Here is a 20,052-nt window from a genome sequence, read left to right as displayed (position 1 = left end):
CACCGGGGTGGGGGGCAAGAGGGGCTGGGGGGGCAGTTCCAGCAGCAGCGCTTCCCCCCACTTGCTCAGAGCCCATCGCTTGTTGACTCCGTGGGGCAGAAAAGTGTAATTTGGGGCAGCCAAAAAGCGAAGGGCCATGCCAGGGAGGACGGAAGGAATCGCCGCTGTCCCCAACCCAGTGAGCCCCCCCGGCCGCAGCCCCTCTCCTGCCCCCCGCCCGCCTTTCCGTGGGGGAGGCCGGGCTGTATAAAGCAGGGGATGCCGGTGCCACGGTCACTCCGGCCGTGGCTGCAGCCCCCCTGCGGCATCCCCGGCTGGAAACTCTCCTTCTGCCAGCGAGGAGGTCGAGAAGGTCGGGGAGGCCCCGGGGAAGGGGGTGGCTGGGCTGGCGGGGGGCGGTGGGGGGCTGCGGGGGGCTCTCGGGCACGGCACAGCTCCCAGGGAGCTTTGGGGAGCCAAGGAGGGAGGCACCGTCCCCCTGCCCCGGGCACCTTTGGGGTCGGGTACCGGCGCTAAGCGCATCCCCTGCGCCGGAGCCACGGGCGAGATCCAGCCCACGGTGTTTCCCACCCTGCGGGAGCACCCCAGCTTGCCCCCCGCCGGGATGGGGGTCCGGGCTGGGTGCCGGCTGGGGCAGCACGTGGGTTTTCTTTGCTCCCACGGTTTTTGGAAGAAGGGGCTGGGAAGCCCCAAAGCCCCTTGGGGCTGGGAGCCAGGAGCCGTCAGCTTCTCCACTTTTTGGCCAAATTCAACCAAATTTCCCCAAGTTTATGGTCCCAGCCAAGTCCCTCAGAAGCGGGCGGAGGAGCAGGGATGTGTCCCCACAGGCTGGTGCCACTGGGCTTTGGCCAGTTGAGGGTGGCAGTGATGGATCCCACGTGGCTTCCCAGCTTTTCCCCAGGGACGCTGGGTTCCGGCGGGGCTCGGCAGGCGTCCCTCGGGACCGCCGGTGTCCCTCGGGACCTCCGGCATCCTCGGGGCTGGCAGCTGGAGAGTGCAGGCAGTAGGCATGGCCCCGGCAGTGCAGGCAGCTCAGGTCCCTCCTGTGTTGGCTTTCAGAAGACCAGCCGGCGGGAGGAGAGGAAGAGGAGATGCCGTCCTTCAGCTACCGACCAAGCGGTAAGGACGTCCCCAGGGGTGGGCAGGGGGTGCGGCAGGGCCTGATCCTTCCCTCTCTGCGCTCAGGCAGGGCACGGACCAGCTGCAGCCGCTGCCAGAAGAACCTCTCCCTCCAGACGGCTGTCAAAGTCCTCTACGTCTTCTCCATCCTCCTCATCGTGGCCGTGACCGTGCTGGCTGCCTTGGGTGAGCACAGGCAGGGTTGGGAGGTTCGGCTCCTGCCTTCCCTCCCACCTTCCCTCCTTCCTTCCTCGGGGATACTGGGGCTCCCCCAAAGCACCTTCAGCACCCAGGCATGGAGAGGAGCATCCAGCTCCCCCTGACCTGCCTCTGGGATGCACGTGGGACCCTGTGCGTGATGCCACCTCACTGGGGGATGGCTTTACCTCTACGGGGACCTCAGGAACCACCCCGGAGTCCAGAGATTGCCACCCCATCACCTCCACGGGCAAGAAAGAACCTCCCAAGCTCAGTGGAGGGATGGTGTGCTCCCCAGGGCTGGACCCTCGGAGATGCGCTGTAGACCTTAGCCAAATCCCGAACCCAAAAGCCCCTTGGGACACCAAACCCACGGAGCCAGCACCCACCAGCCACCCAGCCTGGCTCTTCAAGCCCTGGCCACCCTCCTCACCAGGGAACGAGCCGGGAGGAAAGGTATGGAGGACAATCGCATCCCAGCGCTTGCCCACCTCCCCTGACCCCCCACCTTTCCTCCGCAGTGTTCAAGAAAGTCGACTCCATCTCCAACGACATCAGCTCAGCCCAGACCTATTACGAGAAGAAGATCGTATCCATCCAGGAGGACCTCCAGGGGTTGGGTGAGTGGCTTGCACCTGGACCTGGAGGTCTTCTCCAGGTTTTAGAACCACGCGTCCCTCCGGCTGAGCGGATCTCAGCTGCTTGGTGCCGCCAGCCAGGGGCTGAAGCATCTCCGCTTTTCATGTCCTGGGCCTCCCTCAGAGCCAAAACCCCACTTATCTCCCGGGATTTTGGAGAGGGACGACTGTACGACCCCAAGGGTGGGGTTGGTGGGGTTGGGCTTTTTGGGGAACTTGCTGCACGGAGGTGGCAGGAGCAGGGTGAGGGTGGGAGCTGGGGCAGGCTGGTGGTATCTGGGTTGTCCCAGCCATGGCTCTGCAATGCCCATCTCCAGGGTCTGAAGGGACGGACCATGGTGAGGCTCCTTCCTCTGCTCTGGTCCTCAGCAGGAGGGTCTCCAGGCCCAGTGAAGGATGGGGTGGGGTAACAGACCCCTCTGCCCTTCGTTCAGATGAGAAGACCTCAGGTAACTGCTCCCTGTGCCATGAGACGGGACAGCTGGGCCAGGAGATCACCAAGCTGCAGGGCGAGCTGGAGGAGATCCAGAAGATGCTTTTGGTTCAAGAAATCCTGCTCGACCGGACCTCCCAGACCCACGACCAGCTCTCGTCCACCAGCAACAAGATCACCGGCGAGGTGGACAACTGCTCCTTCTCCATCCGGCAGGTCAACGAAAGCTTGGGGCAGTTCCTGGCCCAGGTTGGGGGCTGGCAGGTGGTCACCTCCCAGCTCGACAGTTCTCTCAAGGGCTTGGCCCAGGAGCGCTACGATGTCCGAGCAGCCATGCAGCAGATGAACTTCACCCTGGGGCAAACCTCCGACTGGATCCAGGTCATCCAGAGGAAGACGGACGAGGAGACGCTGACACTGCAGAAGATCGTCACCGAGTGGCAGAACTACACCCGCCTCTTCGGCGGGCTACGGGCCACCTCCTCCAAGACCAGTGAGCTGGTGAAGAGCATCCAAGGCAGCGCCGGCGCGGTGGCTCGGCAGGTTGGCCAGAACTCGGAGAGCATGCACGACCTGGTGCTGCAGGTGATGGGGCTGCAGCTACAGCTGGACAACATCTCCTCCTTTCTGGATGACCACGAGGAGAACATGAACGACCTGCGTTACCACAGCAGGTACACACAGAACCGCACGGCCGAGCGCTTCGAGACCCTGGAAGGTCGCATGACCTCCCACGAGATCGAGATCAGCACCATCTTCGCCAACATCAACGCCACTGACAGCCACGTCCACAGCATGCTACGCTACCTGGATGACGTGCGGCTCTCCTGCACCCTGGGCTTCCACACCCACGCCGAGGAGCTCTACTACCTGAACAAGTCCCTCAGCCTGGTCCAGGGCACCACGGACCTGCTGCGGGAGCGTTACAGCCTGCTCAGCGCCCGGCTGGACTTTGACATCCGCAACCTGTCCATGGTCATGGAAGAGATGAAGGTGGTGGACGTCCGGCATGGGGAGATGCTGAAAAACATCACCATCTTACGAGGTAAGGTGCATCCTGGTGGGCACAGCCTAAGCCCTGCCTGGGATGGGTTGGGGCCAGGCGTGTTGGGGAGGCAATTTGGGGGTCTCTTTCTTCTGTGGCTGAGCCCGGTGGGATCTGGGCTCCTTGGGAGCATCCAAACCACCATTGCTGAGGCCAAGGCAGCGTTAGGATGCACGCGAAGGCACTCAGACACTTGTCCAAGGATGCAGAGGTGTCCTGGGGTTGGAGCTGCATGCACTCACCTTGCAGAGCTGTCCCTGCGTGGGGGGACAGGGACAGTGGGGAGGTGACCCATGGCCTTCCAGCACGGCTCGCCTGGTGCCAGTGACCCCTCTTGCTTGGCTGCCCTCGGACGAGGGTGCCCAAAGCTTCACCCAGTGGCTCGGGTGGCCTGGGGACATCTCCATCCACCCAGGGGAGCAGCGGAGCTGTCCCGGCTCCACCACCGGCTCCATGGGCACCCCGGTCGCTGGTCGCTTCCCGCTCCATCACGGACCACCCAGCCTGGAGCCGCATGGCAACCACATCCGCATCGTTACAGGGCTGCCCTAACGAACGAACCCAGGCCGTCTCCTGGATCTGGTTTTCGGGAGAGCCCTGCGGTGGCCCCGCGGCACTGTGCCCACGGGCTGCAGGGCTGGGGCATCCCCCTTTCTCCCCGCTTTGGGGTGCTGCCCCCCGCCCGTGCTTCCTAGTCACCCCCTCCTCTCCCCCCAGGTGTGCCGGGCCTCCCGGGCCCCCGCGGCCTCAAGGGCGATGTGGGCGTCAAGGGCCCCCCAGGAAGCGAAGGAGAGAAGGGCGACGTGGGCAGCGTGGGCTCGCCAGGACCCCAGGGCCCCCCCGGCCCCCCGGGACCCCCGGGTCCCCAGGGCGAAAGGGGTCCCCTGGGCTTGAAAGGCTTCCCTGGCCTCAAGGGTGCCAAGGGCAGCTTCGGGCAATCCGGCGCCCGGGGACAGGGGGGCCCCAAGGGAGACCCCGGCCCCCCAGGGCTGGCTGGGGTGCCAGGGCCAGCGGGACCCCCCGGCCTGCAGGGCAAACCGGGACTCCCCGGGACCCCCGGGGCCGTGGGCCAGGCTGGTCCGACGGGGCCCAAGGGAGACCCCGGGTTGCGAGGCCCCCCGGGGCTGCCGGGCCCCCCCGGCCCCCCAGGACAGTAACCCAGCCTGCTGCCAGCTGGGGCACCGGGGCGGCCGAGCTGGCACGGGGACGGGGGGGTCCCCACCGTCACCCCCCGGGACCCCCAAAGCATCCCCGGCAGGGGCGCGAGGCAGAGCCTCGCCGGACAGGGGTCGGGGGGGCCCGGCCCCCCCAGTGCGAGGGTCCGGGGCTGGTCCCCGGCTCAGGGATGCTGCCGGCTCCGGGCTCTGGGCTCGGCCATCCCTGGCCCCGGGGTGGGGGGTCCGCGCGGGATGGGGTGCAGCTGGTTTGTGCCCTTTGTCCCCCCGACCCCGGCCACCTCTGTGCCCCCCAACCCTGCGCTGTGTCCCCAATGTACTCCTGGCACAATAAAGCTGTATGGGGACCGGTGGCTTCTGCACTGGGGACACTGGGGTGGGGGGACGGCGGGGGGAGAGGGGAGCACCCACAGCCAAACTGCTGCTGGTGGCGGGGTGCAAGCGGCGGGGGGAAAGCGTGTTGCACCCGTGTGCGCATGAGTGAGTGTGCGTGTGCACATGTGTGCAAGAGTCAGCATGCATGTGCATGGGGGAGCGTGCATGTACACCAGTGTGCATGTACACATGCGTGCGCACGCGTGTGCGTGAGTGAGGATGCGTGTGCAGGCGTAGGCACACGTGGGCACGTATAGACACGCACGCATAGATGTGCGCACGCGTGTGCATGCAAGCGTGTGCAAGCGTGCACGTGTGCCGTATGAGAGGCCGTCTCTGATGGGGACCCCGCTCCCCCGCCGAGCCCCTTCCCAGCTCACCACAGCCGCGCTCCCCACCCCACAGGGACCCCCACAGGCCCCCCCCCCCCACATTTGGCAGTGAGAAATGGGGCTCTCGGCTCTCCCCCAAACCGGAACCCCCTCCCACTGCCCCAGGGATGTCCTGCCCTGGGCTGACCCTGCCGGGGAGGGGGGGGTCGCAGCCGGGACCCCCACCACCGCCAGGAAGGTGTGTTGCTGCTCCGCTCCGTGCCTCAGTTTCCCAACCCGGACTGCCTGGCGCGATGGGCCACCGGGTTCGAAGGGAACCGTGTCACCTCCTCCACGAGCCATACCCGTGTTCCCCGAGCTCCGGCCATGGGGGGACCCCACTGGAGCAGAGAGGGTGACCGGAGGCTCCAGGTACCTGAGCCGGGGCCGTGGTGCCGAGAGCACTGTGGCACTGGGGATAACGGCCAGGCCAGCCCCGCTGTCCCCGTCCCCTCCGTCTGCCGGGTGCCCCAACTTCGGGAGCCCCGTGCCCTGCCCTGCCAGCCCTGCCCGGGGCGCAGGATCCGGCCGGCCGGGCGGTTTATTGCTGTTGGCAAAGCAGTTTCCTGTTTTCATCGCAGAAACAGCCCGGGGCCGGTTATTAACAGGGGCCAACACGGCCCCGGCCCTGGTTTGTAGCTGCCATGGCTGCAGAGGCAGCACAGGGTGGGGGGGCTCTGAGCAGAGGCCTGACAACTCCTTACACAGATGGGGCACGGGGCACAGGCTGACAGGCCCCCGGGCAGCGGCTGGGTTTGTACTGCTGGGGCTCTGGGGGCCAGGAGAAAGCGCTGAGCCCCCCGGGGGGTGCTGCTGGGGGGGTACCCCCATCCCAAGCTGGTGACAAGGGATGGGACGCAAACCTGCCTGGTGCTGGGGGCCGTGCCAGCCCACCTTGGGGTCCTGGGCCCCCGGTGCCGTGGGTGCTGCACCGCAGTGAGTCCCTGTGCCATTATTACCCACGCAAGGGCACGGCCACATGGGCCGGAGGGGAGTGGGCTGCGGGCACGCGGCTGGGCTGTGGGTGCTGCTTGAGGCGCGGGTGCCAGGAGCGGGTGCTGTCTCTGCCGCGCCGACCCGCAGCACCCAGGACACACGCAGGATCTTAATGAACTGACCGCATCTGCCCCTGTCACCGGCATGTGGCGGGGTGCCGGAGCCTTGGCCATGCCCACCGCTGCTCCGTGCCTCAGTTTACCCCAACTAGGTAGGACCTGGCCATGCCGTAACCCCCACCCTGACCTCCTCACCCCTTCCCACACTCCTGCGTCTGCGGAAAGCCAGAGCACATCTGGCCAGGGAGCGGCCTTGGCATAATATTGGGCCCAACGTTTGCGGATGGGCGGCTGCCTCCTCACACCGGCCCGCAAAAAATGTGCAAGGGCAGGGTTTCCCCCCCGGCCCTGGGCAGAGCTGCGTTCGCCGGGCAGTGGCAAGGGTGGGCGATAGGATTTCAGAGCTGGGAGCAGAAGGATTAATAAATAAACGAGGAGTGGAGGCGGGGAAGGGCCGGGCGGGAAGTGGTGAGGGCAGCCGGGACAGCTCGCCTTCCAGGGGGTTATTCTTGGCGGCTGCTGGCCGGTGGGGTGGGCACGGAGCGGAGCGGGTGGCGGGGGCCGCACAGCCTCTCCCCTGCCCCTGCCCTTCCCCATGGCTTGGCCTAAACAGTGTCGCGGACCCAGCACCTCCTGCCCTGGGCTGTGATGCACTGGGTGCTGGGGACACGTGGCCCCATGGGCATGCGTGCGCAGGGTGCCCGGGGACACACAACCCCACGGACATCAAAGCACAGGGTGCCTGGGGACACGCAGCCCAGGGGCAGCCATGCATAGGGTGCCCGGGGACATGTGGCCCTATGGCAGCAATGCACAGGGTGCTTGGGGACATGTGGCCACATGGCAGTGATGCACTGGGTGCTGGGGACACATGGCCCCATGGGCAGCCGTGCACTGGGTGCCTGGGGACACACAGCGTGCCTGGGGACATGCAGTCCCATGGGCAGCAATGCACAGGGTGTCCGGGGACACACAGGGTGCTTGGGGACACGTGGCCCCATGGGCAGCTGTGCACTGGGTGCCTGGGGACACACAACCCCATGGACATCAAAGCACAGGGTGCCTGGGGACACCCAGCCCAGGGGCAGCCATGCACAGGGTGCTTGGGGACATGTGGCCCCATGGGCAGCCATGCACAGAGTGCCCAGTGACACACAACCCCATGGACATCAATGCACAGGGTGCCTGGGGTCACGCAGGGTGCTTGGGGACACGCAGCCCACAGCAGCCATGCACAGGGGACATCGCCCATCGATACAGGCCGGAGGACACCGGGAGCCGGTGCGCGGGTGCCACAGCCAAGCACAACAGTTTGCAGCTGCAGGGCTGCGGCCGCGGGCGTCGCCGACGGCAGCACAACTCAGGACCAGCGCTCAGGCCGCCAGCCCCGGCCAACACCCGCGTCCCGTGAAAGGGCCCATTGATGGCAGCGAGGAGGGAGGCCGGGCAGCTGGGGGGCCCTGCGGGGGCCGCCCGGACTCCTGGCTTCTCCCCTGCCTCTGCCAGGGGCAGCAGGGAGGGGGAAGAAAACCAGAAAACCAGTCGCTGCACCGTGCCTCAGTTTCCCCATGGGCGCTGGGGTGGTTTACCCCCCATCCCCAGTCCCTGGGCCAGCTCGCATGCCAGGTCCCGAAAGAGGTGGGACACTGGGGTGGCATGAGCTGGGGTCACCCTGGGTTCAGGTCAGCCTGAGTTGAGACAGGAGAAGCAAGGCCAGAGGCGGAGGATGCTTTCTCCCTGGCTCCCGCCCTGCCGAGGCTGCAGGCGCGTTTGCAGCACCCAGAGATGCAGCCCAAAACCAGACTTCGGTAGACTTTTGCAGTCCCCACTCTGCGTGGCTTTCTGCTGCCCGCGGAACAACTCCCCAGACCCTCAAAGCTCCGCTCCTTCTCAGAGGCGTCAGCACACCAGGCGATTCCCACCTAGCAGCACGTTTTACCAGCACGGTGTGAATTTAATCGTGACGTATATACAGGGGCTGCAAGGATTACCACAACCGTCTCATACAGACTTAGCCACAAAACCTTACGGAGCGCTCGGGCAAGAGCTCTGACCCGGACAGGCGTAGCCGCTGCGCAAAACTCAACTCTTCTTCACAAACTTCTCTCTCCAGAGAAGGTTTCCAAGGAACAGCCCGGGAATCAAGCGTAATTTAGAAGAAAATACACCGTGGGGGCTATTCTCCTTCTGTGCTGAAGGCATGTATCACAGCCCGTGGTCACACGCTCACATAGGCCGCAACATCAGCTGAGCTCAATCTTCATCATCTGCAGCTCTGTATTTAATGAGGAGCCACCAGATTTACTGCCAGCAAGGGCTGGGGAGGTCTGCAAAGCAGCCGTGAGCTTGTCCAAACTGTACACCCCTCAAATTGTAGAGGGATTCCCCAGCTTTGCCGAGCATCGCCAGCGCGAAGAGAAGAGTTACGCAGTCGGCAGCGTCGCGTTTGTTTACATACCGGTGACACCGAGTTAACGGCAACCGTTTCCAAGTCACTCCGCTGCCAGGACAGCGGTGAGACAGCACGATTTGGTTTCTTTTCTTTAAATCTCGTTGGATTAAAAGCTACAGCAACCCCTTCCCTAGAATAAATATCATTGTCTTTATAGAACTGAAAGTCAATTCTGCTTCCTTCCACCCACGTCCCTGAAAAAAAGAGATGTATGTGCAGACATATAGATCTTCTCCCTTCAGAAGTTGTCCGTGGCAGAGCTGGTCAGGCTGCCGGGAGAACCAAGCAGGTCCTGAAGAAATGGAGTCAGAGTTCACTTTTTTGGGGTTTTTTTTGGCATTCTTAGCGATGGTGACATATTAAGACATCCCAAACCACCTCATGATTGAGAAAGGAGAGAGTCTTTATTTACATAAAGTCATCTGAATCGTTGCCATCCTGTGGGAAGAAAGACAAATCAGGATCATTGTGCACATTAGAACAGAAAATGGCGAAATGCTGCATTCAGCAGGATTTCAGAATTGCCATTTATTCTGGTTTCCTGCCATTTCAGTACAAACACCACAAAATCAGACCAAACAGACACACAACAGCAGCTCTGGAGTGTGAACAGCCCCGAGCGAGGCTCTGCGTTGTGAAACAGCAGTCGCTTTTTGCTGTCCCTGCGATGCATCATTTCCCTGCAACTGCAGTCCCTCTGCCGCGACCGGGGAGGAACCGGAGCCCAGGCTCTCACCAGCAGCTTTGGAGACCATCCCCGGATCACAACCTGAGCTTCTCTCCAACTCAGGAGAAGGAAAACAGTCTGGGATGGTGTGGGGGGTCAGGTGCTGAGAGGAGACCCTCCCCTGTACAGCATTTCCACCGCACCTCTCCCTGGCAAGTGCCACTGATGGGGCACAGCCTGCCTGTGTGTGTCAGGAGACGCTCATACTTCAAGTTTCAAAGGGGATCTGTGTGCCAACCAGGAGGAAAATCAAGAATTCTTGAAAAAAACCACAGGATCCTCTAAAGAGTTAGTCAGGGACCAGGATGCAAAAGGTGGATTTTAAACTGAGGGTCACTCAGAGGAGCTCCAAGATCTGTTTGCCCAAGGTCCCACCCAGGAGAGGGGGAACTTTGCACACATTTCCAGCAGCACAGGCTCCACCCGGCTGACATACAAGCAACAGGGCCCCCTCAGAAAGCGGAGGAGAGCAGCAATGTCCTTCACCGAGAAGGGGTGACGGAGATGTGCTCTGTCATGCAGGAGTCATCAAAACCAGACTGCAATGTGGGAGCCGTACCATCACAATCCCGCATTGAATTTCAGCCATCTCTGAAAGGTTTCTGTGGGCAATCTTACCTGATTGGAGGACATGTTCTCAGCCTTCATTAACGACGAGTAGCTCCTGGAAGGGAAATTATGTTATCTTGCATGATACATTTTCAAAAGTCACCAACAGAGAAGTGTTTTGATAAAACAGGACCAATTACCAGAAAAACAATTTTTTTTTTCCTTCTGAACTCACGCAGGCTGGACCAGTATTTGCTTAAGTCATACTCTTTGGCTAATTAAAACAACCGGTGAAAGCCCAGGCGCTATGCAGACTGCTTCTCCACAGCTTTGTTCCGGAACTACCAGCTAGATCATCCCAGGAGGCAGAAAATCCTTTACTTTGGGGAATGGCCAAGCGGCAGCTCGGGGGCAAGGTTAAATTAGCAGGCAGGCCCCTTACTCCGCAGCACAGACACGCCTGCTGGTGACTTCTCTTTAGTTTGCTTCTCTAAGCACTCCTTTCCAAGCTCTCCAGGTGTTGAATCACTCAGGAAATCAGGGAGTTTTTCAAATTCCTGTTTCACCGTCCCTTACAGACAAAAGCGACTTACTGAAGCTTAAAAGCGAGCTTGTGGGGCCAGGCAGCGGATACGTCCAGCGCAGTGCGGGGCCGTCATTACTAACGAACAAGCTCCCACATGCTGCGGTCAACGTGACATTTCAAAACACCATCCCTCATTCTTTGTTTAAAGGAGCGTGCGATTGAGGATTCGCATGTGTTTTAGTTAACATCAGTGATGCACGAGGAAGCTGAAGAAGTCTAGCGAAGGCTCAGTGCTTTCCAAGGCTCATGCAAAGCTCCCATCCCAACGACTGAGAGAGCCAAGCGGCTTGCCCCATTTCACCCAACTTAGGGATGGGTTTCAAAAGACACAGTCCTTTCTTTTAATAACGGTTTAACATCCAGGCTTATTTTAGGAGAAATGGGGAAAATGCATTGATTCTAAAGACAAAGGGAATCACTGGGCCGTGCAGACATCTATGCCAGAGCAGGTCAGCTGAACACTGAGTAACACCGGGCCGACTATTGAACAGAAACTGCTGACCCATGACTCTCTCCCAGTGCCGATGAAAAGTGCAGAAGTTAGAAGTTGGCACTACAATTTATTACTTACCTAAGTTCTTCCAGCTCTTTCTTCTTCTTCATCTCTTCCTTTTCCTTCCGCTTCATCTCTTGGATCTGGGCTTTCTTCTCATTCCTCTCCTCTCTGTCCCGGGCTTCCTTCTCAGCAGCCAGGTCTGGGAAGCGCTCCACTTTTGTCTTCTCTAGCCGGTTCAGGATCTCATTCACCTTCTTCTCCACTGTCAGCATTTTCACCTTTGGAGTGCAAAGAACTGTGATCCTTATAAAAAAATACTTTTATTCTGGCACTTCCTCAACGGAAAGAAAACACCCTATTTCCACTTTACACATGGTTGAATCCCACAAAAACAGATGCGAAGGAAAATCACTGCCACCGAGGCCTATTCAGCAGGTTGTGTAACAGCAAAGAGGCCCACTCCCAACACTCAGAAGCACATAGTTAATACACACAAGCGTTGCTGAGTACATAAGCATTACTAATTTCGTTTCTTGGCACACACCTCAACAAAGAGGCCAAGAGGCAAGAACCGGTCTCTGCCGATTCCTGAAGAGGTGGCAGGAGGTCTCTGCGGACCATTTTGGGAAGAGAAGCTCACGTGCTGCTTGTTGACTGCAGGGCTCTTGGCATTTCTTGCCCTGCTACAGGCCTGTTTTAGTCAAACAACTGCACCTCTAGAGAGCCTTCTCTCCCAGCAGCCAAGCTACTTAACCAAAATTTAAGCATAACATTATCTGGGGACACTAGGTCAGGCTTGGGAACAGCTTAGTACACTGGCTTGTCCCCACACCAAAGCTACGCAGCTCTGCCTTTTAACAGGTTTAACAAATTCAGAGGCAGCACCAGGGTGAGACAGCTCTCAGAGCAGAGACAGCAGAGCGAACGCAGCAACAGACACCTCCAGGACCCCACGCAGCCCTGCTTCGCACAGCAAATTCAAGTCCTGAGCCCTTGCAGACGTGCGATTACACTACTGCCTGTGAGCTGATCTAAAGTGATTGCTCATATGCAGGCCCTTCAGATGATTTCAGTGGAGATAAATTCAAGCGGATAGCACAGACTAAGATGTGATACCATTTGGCATCAGCAAAGACTCGTCAGCTACACCGTGCTGCAGTTTGGAAACACATGCTGTACAGGCTACGCTCTGCTGCAGGCTGACACTCAACCATGGATTGTCAGGTGATGGTCGGGCAAGTCCAAACACGCTCCCAGGATCTCTCTTAGGCTTCAAGAGCGGATGATTCCCTGGCTTTAGGGCAAATGCTGAAGGCAATCCACCCAGCTCCTAACACGGAAACGTTACAGTCTGCCACCAGGTCACCGTTACTGCCTTGCAGCAAACACTTACATCCTTCTGCCTGTGAAAGCCGATTTGCCCCACATCCATGTCCGCAGTCTTCTTCAGGTTAGTCCACGGCGTGTACACCACGTTGACGTTGTTCATCTTGCAACCTAGAAAGCAGGGGAGAAGGGAAACATTTCAATTCTCTCCCTGCTGAAAGAGGTCTTAAAGTCTTCCGTGCACATGGAAACACTGGCAGTTATTCTTGTCACAAACATTACTAGCTAGGCAAGAAAGAAGAAAGCGGAGAAGTCCTTCCAGTGTTACAGTGAAACGGAAGAACACCATGACATCGTTTTCTGCAGTAACATGAGCGCTGCAGCAGTGTTAACGAACTCCAGATGGAGACCGTCTTTGCCAGAAAAGCGATTACTATGGAAGGGGGCCCCAAGGTGGTGTTAGAGAAGAGACTGCAAGGCCTCCTTGGCTCAGACAGCAACATGGAGGCACAATCGGGAATTTCAGAGATTTAAAATCCCTCCTGACGAAAGTATAAGGGGCAGCCCCGGCAGCTGCAAGCGACATCTGCTTCCCATAAGACCCGCAGGCTCAGGCTTAAGAGACAGCAGCACAGCAGAAACGTCACAAACGTTTGATCCAAAACCCACACGCTTGTGTGGACCAGAAACACTCACCACAAGCACCACACGCCCATCTCCCGGCAATCGGTATTACCTTGAATGCTATTCGCCTTCACTAGATGGGCACAGTCTATCAAAACTTCTTTAGGAATGTCATCCACCGTCTGCCCCTGCGACAGAGCAAGGCAACGTGAGCCGCTTGTGGCGGGGGGCCGTAGGGACTGACGAGCACACGAAGACCCGCCATGGCCGGGAAGCAGGGCACGATGTTCGGCAAACACAGCCAGAACCTCTATGCTCCACGTTTTACAAGACTGCAGTCTTCCGTGGCATTTGTAAGGAGAGGCTCAAAGCACCACAAGTGATTTGCAGCCTGCTTTTCTCAAAGGTACTCTCCCCGTTTTAGTGGGGCAATGGTTCCCAAACACAGGCTTGGTGTCAAGCCAGAAATCACTTGTTCTGTTGGGCCACGTTAAACTTCCCCGTCCTCCCCACGTTATTTGGTAAGGGAGGCTGTAAATTCAGTCTCCCCACGCTGGTGATTACCTGCACCCTGAGGGAGCCCTGCAGACTTTACATGTGAGCAAAGATGGTCTCGTGCGCAGGAATTGCTGCGGAACGGGCACGTGCGGTTCTTATGGGGGTGAATACAAATGGTTTAAAATATATGTGTCACAGGATTACCTTGTGTAACCGAAGGTATACGTGTGCGGAAGAGAGCTTATCCACATGAAACCTACAGAATAAAAAAAGCACATTTAACAGAGGATAAGAGATGGTGATCTGTTCCGAAAGATTTACTTCCTAACAAGTGACAAAACAGCCGCTCCATGGACAACAAAAGCATAGACACGTTCAGGATAGACACATTTAAAAGCAGGCAAGGGAGTCAGAGCTTATCCTTCAAGCAACATCAGTCCTCTCAGTGGGAGACTGAAAAAATAAAAACCCTTTCTCCCTCCCTTTTTTTCTTTTAAATGCTATACTAGACGCAGGCAACACTCACAGGATGAGCCTACGCATGCGGTGTTTTGCTCTATTTATTCTTAAGAGAAACAGCAAACTCGTGAACTCTGCAGCGGGTGCTGCTAATTACACCACTTACATGACTGGTCTCAACGTCACAGAGCAAAAAAACCCCCAAATTTCTCACTGGTCAGTACTGATGGTCCATGGAGCCCAGTGCCCTGCCTCCAACAGCGGGAACAGGCGCTGCTGCCTGGGAAGTGCACTGGATCTTGTGGTTTCAGTGGGTACGAGTCCCGATGGCAGGTGAAGACCAGTTCTGCATTCGCTTCATCCACTGCCTCCAAGATTTCACAAGCCTCGATCACGCCCCCCAGCCCTCTCCCTACCAGACTCCAGACCTTTTCTAACTTGACTGTGTTTTTACCATGATCACCTATTTTTTAAGCCCTGTCCTAATCAACACTCACTCCAACCCTGCAAACTTCCAAGGACAGAGGCAGGGAACTGTTCTCATCTCACTTCCCATCCCTTCTTTCCACCTCTTTCTTTTTAATGTAACGGGACTTTTTCCTTTCTGCTGCAAGACAGAAAACACTCCAGCACCAATGGATGAACTCTCACTTGTACCTCCTGAGCCTCCTACCCCAGTTCCACTGGACCCCTCTTAAGTAGGAGTAAATCTAAAAGGTACCAGACATCGTTAGGAGAACAATTCCCAGCAGGCCTCCACAAGACGACCTACGATATTTTGTTGAGATGGCACTGGGATACCAAAAAAAGCAACGTGGATGATGTTGGTGTGAGCTACAAGATATGAAAGAGACGGGGAAAGACAACTTTCATGGTTCAGGCAATTTGAGGACAAATCTTAAGGTATACCTAAGTAACAGTATAGACACACCTTAAATTATGCAGTGTTAGGACAAACATGAGACAGAAAATGAATGCAATACTGCTACAAGAAAGTGTTACTCAGCTGAAGTACAATCTCTTCAGCTAGAAAAGAAAAAAAAATATTCCCTTGCCAGTTAGCTGACTGCTGACAAAACATCCTCTACGGAGCGTGTTAGCTACTACCTATTCAACCTCCAGTTCTGCAACAACACCTCAGCTCATCCTGGCAAAGGCCGCTCTGAAAAGCGAGAAGGAGCACAATCCACATGGCAATTCTTCTTAGAAACTGTCAGCGAAGAAGCGGGCAGCAACTGCGATACATCTGTTCTGTGCAGTAGTGCCCGAAAGCAAGCTAACTCCTTCATAAAAATCTCGAAAACCTTATCAGTCTGGAACATTTAGGGACTAATCCAGGCAGCAAAGATGCCATGAATTGCTGCTAACAGGATCAGGAACTCCCCTTCTCTTGGATTTCTCTTCTGATGAGATCTAACGAGCCAAAACCAATCCACACGTGTCAGGGTTCTTCCTTCTGCCCACAGCTCTGGCGGGTCTGCTTCGAGCAGACACGGCTTTCACCCAACAGGAATCAAAATATCAAACTCCTCTCCTCCTGCTCACTGAACCCAACTCCTGAGACAGCGACGGCTGTTTTACAGGACAGGCCAGCACACGCCTGCAGCGCGCACGGCGAGGACACGAAGCGCGCACAGAGGAAAAGGCACTGAGAGACAACAGACTGTTTTCTCTGGGCACAGCATTTACTGTTGCTCAAAAAACTTCTGGCTCCATCCCCAGGCCCCATCTGACTGCTCTATGATTTCACACGTTTGTGCCTCCACTCTCCCTGTCCTCCATTAGCCTTTTTTTGCTGGTTTTGCTTGTCCACGCACTGGGATATTTAGGAGCTGCTCCTCTTGCTTGACTCAGGAGGTGCTCTCTCTTACAAATACCGAGCTGCCCTCCGCATTTAACTCTGCCCATTTCCCAAACACACTGAGAGTAACACAAGCTAGCACCTATATTCTGAAACACAAGTATCCCCATATGGAGTTATTGCTACTCCAGCAGCTCCATGCACAGATCAACCCCAAAAAGCTTCACAAAGGGGCCAGCTCTTACGATGACCAAAGCGGGGGATGGAGGGGGAGACACAGGGGAATGAATTCAGAATCAATGGGGTCCCAAAAGCTGCACCCGGGTCTGCTGCAATCCACCTCCACCCTGGGATTGCGTTTATACTGCTAAACGGCCTTGGAAAAAAGAGACCCTGCAGGGCCTGGGGAAGTGAGAGGGTTGTTACAATCATTCGACTCAGCTGCGTAATGACAGGCATTTTTTTTTTCAGCGAGTTTCAGTACCTACCAGATATCTTCAGGCCAGCCATACTTTATTAGGTCTTCATCTGTAGGAATAAAAGTATCAATGAGCAAAGCCCAGGACCTCATCAACAACAAATCAAACTACCTGACGAGAGCAGGAATCCTCCACTGTTGCTCAGCTGTTGCATGGTGACTGAACCGAAAGAGAGGAGGGCTTTAACACTGCATCTGCCTGCTCCTGGTCCGGCAGAAAGCAGATATGCCAGGAACCACCATTCTGGAAGTAGGCAGTGGCTTTGGGAAGCAAGAGGTCACAACCAAAACCCTTCCATCCCTTTCTACCTCTCCATCATTTTGAAATTTTTAAGTGAAAATATGTTTCTTCAAATATCAATCTAACAGGGGGAGACTTTCAGGGCAAGTCTTCAAAGCAGCCTCACTAACACTTTTCCCTCGGGGCAAGACACCCTGGGTTTCACATCAACTACTGCTGTGGAAACAGAAGGCGCAGCAGATCCGTAAACTTTACCGTGAGGGAAAGGACGGGCACGGGAAACCTATGGACTACGAGGGGAAAAATACAGACTGAGCAGGGAACGGAAGGTTGGTTTGCAAAAAGTTATCAGACACAACCTGAAAAACAGTATTTTTTATCTAGATAGATTTTTTTCAGTTAATTTAGTTTTCACTTGTATTTGAAGGCAGTTACTCTGCCTAGAGGATTTACAAAATTTGTTATCCTAACTTAAAGTAACACAGTGGATTTCAGAGGGGTAAGTCAGAATCACTTGCAAGGGTAGACAAGTTTTCAAAGAATATTTCAAGTTAATACACACAAAGACATCCTTTCAAAATGACCTTAAATCCCCACAAATCTAAACCCAAGCCATCAGGCATTGTTACATTAATGTACTTACTTTCGTACTTATCTTTTCCCATGTAAATGGTGTAAACGGAAGGAACAACTGAGGGATAGAAAGAGGAAAACAAATCAAAAAGGGGTTTGGACAAATTATGCAAGGAACGACAAACACACCAGTCTTGGTCACAGAAATTAGAATGAAAACTGCTTCATCCATCCATCCATCCATCCGTCCATCCCACCTCCCTCCCGGGGGCTAAAGGAAGATTGTTTTGCATTTCCTCCAGATTTTGTCCCAAATGCTTCAATGGACTTTGGAAAGTGGCATTTCCACTGCAGTTCATGGAAGATCATCCAGCAAGGAACAGCTTTCTGGCCAACCCTCAACATCCAGGCAGTTCAGGTTGTATCTGTGTAACTGTATAATCTGTTTTAATTTAAGTTAAAACATGTCTGTGAGCCAGAAAGGCTGACATTGTATTTACAGCCTGGGATTAACAATCTGTGTGGCCTTGAGTGAAACAGCTCATCTGCCTGGCCCTTGCTTCCCCAAAGCACTAGAAGCCCAATGTGAACATCCCCCAGGTAGCCTGGGAGGATTAAAATTCGCAAGACAACGGAAAGACCGAAGTTCCGTAAACTCCTTTGTCTCATCTGTGCCCTTTCGGGACACTTAAAATAACGTCCTTCTCTTCTTTAGGGCTCATTCCATCACGCAGTAAAGGCATTGCCAATTCTGGAAAACCAAACACGTGTCCCTTCACTGTATTTGCAAATACAGCGTCTAACCTTGTATTTTCAAAGTCACTGAAATCCTAGACACGCTTCACTTACGTGCTACAACTCTGGCCGTGAAATGACTTGGATCCCAAGCTGCTTACTGACCCAGTCCTTTCTGAGGGCATTTTTGTTACAAATCCACACACAAAGCTAGCACAAAGCTCAGATGACACTTTTCAATTCAGTCACGAGGTAATAAGAAATGGAAATTCAAAAATATGAAAGAACTACATGCCCATGGGAGTTAAAGATTGGGAAAAAATCCACCCTGGACACATAGGAGAGTCCAGAGAATGTGAGGTCATCGTGACTACAGGCACTACCCGTAAGCGTAAAATTAAATGCTCAAAAATAAAGCTGCATTAGTGATGGTTGTGTGAAAACAAAGCTCATCCTGCCAAAACAGTGGGGGAACACTACCAAAACGGAGATTACTTAAACCCCATATGATTTAACGCGCATTAGTAACAGTGCAACACATTTTTAGGCAAATTGCAATAATCGTCTTATTGTAGACCTCGCTCAAGCAGAAAAACTGATTATAACATGTCAGAAACCCTCTACAGAACTATCATTTAAAAACAAAGGAGATTGTTCACATCATTAGCAGAGTTAACTGCAGCTTGTCTGCTCCTAGTACCCCCCAAGTTACCCTACGTGTCTGCCAGGCACTGTATCAGGCTTTTTTCTCCCCACAAAAAGGGCCACGTCTAGGAAAGTCTTCGAACGTCTCACTAGCAGCCTGCTTATCAGCAGAAAATGTTTCCATCCGAGTGTCAGGTTAAGCGATCAATGTAGCCAGTGTGTCCGTTCACTGGCTGTATAAAAGGCCTGACTTTCCACAACAGAAGGAAAAAAGTTTTTAAAGAAATCCCAAGAACAAATATATTTAAGAAACTTTCACAAGGCTGTTAAGCCTTGCCTTGCCCAAGGAAAATCAATCAGCCATTCAAATCCTTCTCATTAAAGAACTTCAGCTCTAGAACTGAGGAAAACGATGCTATAAAACACTAGCTTGTGGGTACAGCGGGTAAGGGGTAAAAACCATGCTGAAACTTTTGCAAGGAGGTTATATGCTGGTGAAATGACTCGGGGCAAACCAATAAGGAATATTCCTTTACTATCCTCTGTATCGGCAGCCGGTACTGCACCAAACCATAGATTTCTGATGCTCCAGAAGCGGCTAACCTTTTCATACGGGCAAGCACAAGGGGTCTGCCTATGTTAAAGGAAAAACAACGAGACAATTCACGCATTATGGGTTCCCTCAATCCTCTGACAGCAGTACCCTTGAGAAAGCTTTCCAGGAGCCGCTGACCGGTACTGCTATTCCTTCAAAGCTGTTCACAACCACCACTGAGACTCCTCAGCTGAGGGGACCCCACAGCTCCTGAAATGACTTTAAGCTGCAGCCGATTCCGGCCCAAACCGGGTCCTTTACGCTCAGCCCAGCCCCGGGGCTCGCAAAAAGGCAGCCATAGGACTAACGCCGGTGCCCAGAGGGTCAGGAGGACGTGCCGTTACCGGACGGCGCCGCTCTCTGAGGAACCGGGCAGGGGCGCGGCCCAGCGCTCCCCTCACAGAGGCTGGGCCCGGACTGTCACAGGCCCCGCCCGCTCCGCATGGGCCCTAAGGCCTCTAGCCGCTCTGCCCTCGCCCACTCACCGTTGGAGGTGAAGTAAAACACCATGGCGGCGGCTCCTCAGCCCGCCCGGCCCGGGGCTCCACACGGCTGCCGCTCTCCCGCTCCAGCAGCGCTGGCGGCCAGCGGAGGGGCGGAAGGGAGCAGGGCGCCTGCGCACAGAACGATCCCGCATGCGCAATACAGTGCGAACGCTAGTGCCCTCCTCCTACGCATGCGCCAGCAGCCCGGGCGGTGAAGCCAGAAAGAGCGTTGCGCATGCGCATATCCCCCGGGAGGCGACGGCACGGAGTCTTGTGCATGCGCCTTACGCCAGAGCAGTGCTGGCACTCCACGTTACGCATGCGCAGCTCTGCGGGGGGGGGGTGTGCGCGCACGCGCGCGCCACGTCTGCGC

General features: G+C 56.0%; 2 protein-coding genes across 2 annotated transcripts; one reads left to right on the top strand and one right to left on the bottom strand.

Moving 5' to 3' along the window:
- The first annotated feature begins 258 nt into the window (after positions 1-258).
- On the top strand, positions 259-4,590 carry SCARA3 (scavenger receptor class A member 3). The gene is made up of 6 exons (XM_059832080.1): positions 259-352; positions 1,060-1,119; positions 1,186-1,305; positions 1,839-1,937; positions 2,390-3,433; positions 4,151-4,590. Exons 1-6 carry the CDS (start codon positions 259-261, stop codon positions 4,588-4,590), a joined length of 1,857 nt encoding a protein of 618 aa, XP_059688063.1.
- A 3,773-nt stretch (positions 4,591-8,363) lies between these two features.
- On the bottom strand, positions 8,364-19,754 carry CCDC25 (coiled-coil domain containing 25). Its single transcript, XM_059834073.1, has 9 exons — positions 19,680-19,754; positions 17,290-17,337; positions 16,416-16,455; positions 13,872-13,923; positions 13,282-13,357; positions 12,613-12,716; positions 11,295-11,497; positions 10,207-10,252; positions 8,364-9,299 (listed from the first exon to the last, which is right to left on the bottom strand). Exons 1-9 carry the CDS (start codon positions 19,702-19,704, stop codon positions 9,270-9,272), a joined length of 624 nt encoding a protein of 207 aa, XP_059690056.1. The 5' UTR covers positions 19,705-19,754; the 3' UTR covers positions 8,364-9,269.
- Positions 19,755-20,052: the final 298 nt, after the last annotated feature.

The sequence above is a fragment of the Gavia stellata genome, chromosome 2 (assembly GCF_030936135.1).
Source record: "Gavia stellata isolate bGavSte3 chromosome 2, bGavSte3.hap2, whole genome shotgun sequence".
Taxonomy (NCBI): Eukaryota; Metazoa; Chordata; class Aves; order Gaviiformes; family Gaviidae; genus Gavia; species Gavia stellata.
The sequence above is the reverse complement of the archived record's forward strand: the minus strand, read 5'-3'. Positions and strand labels throughout refer to the sequence as shown.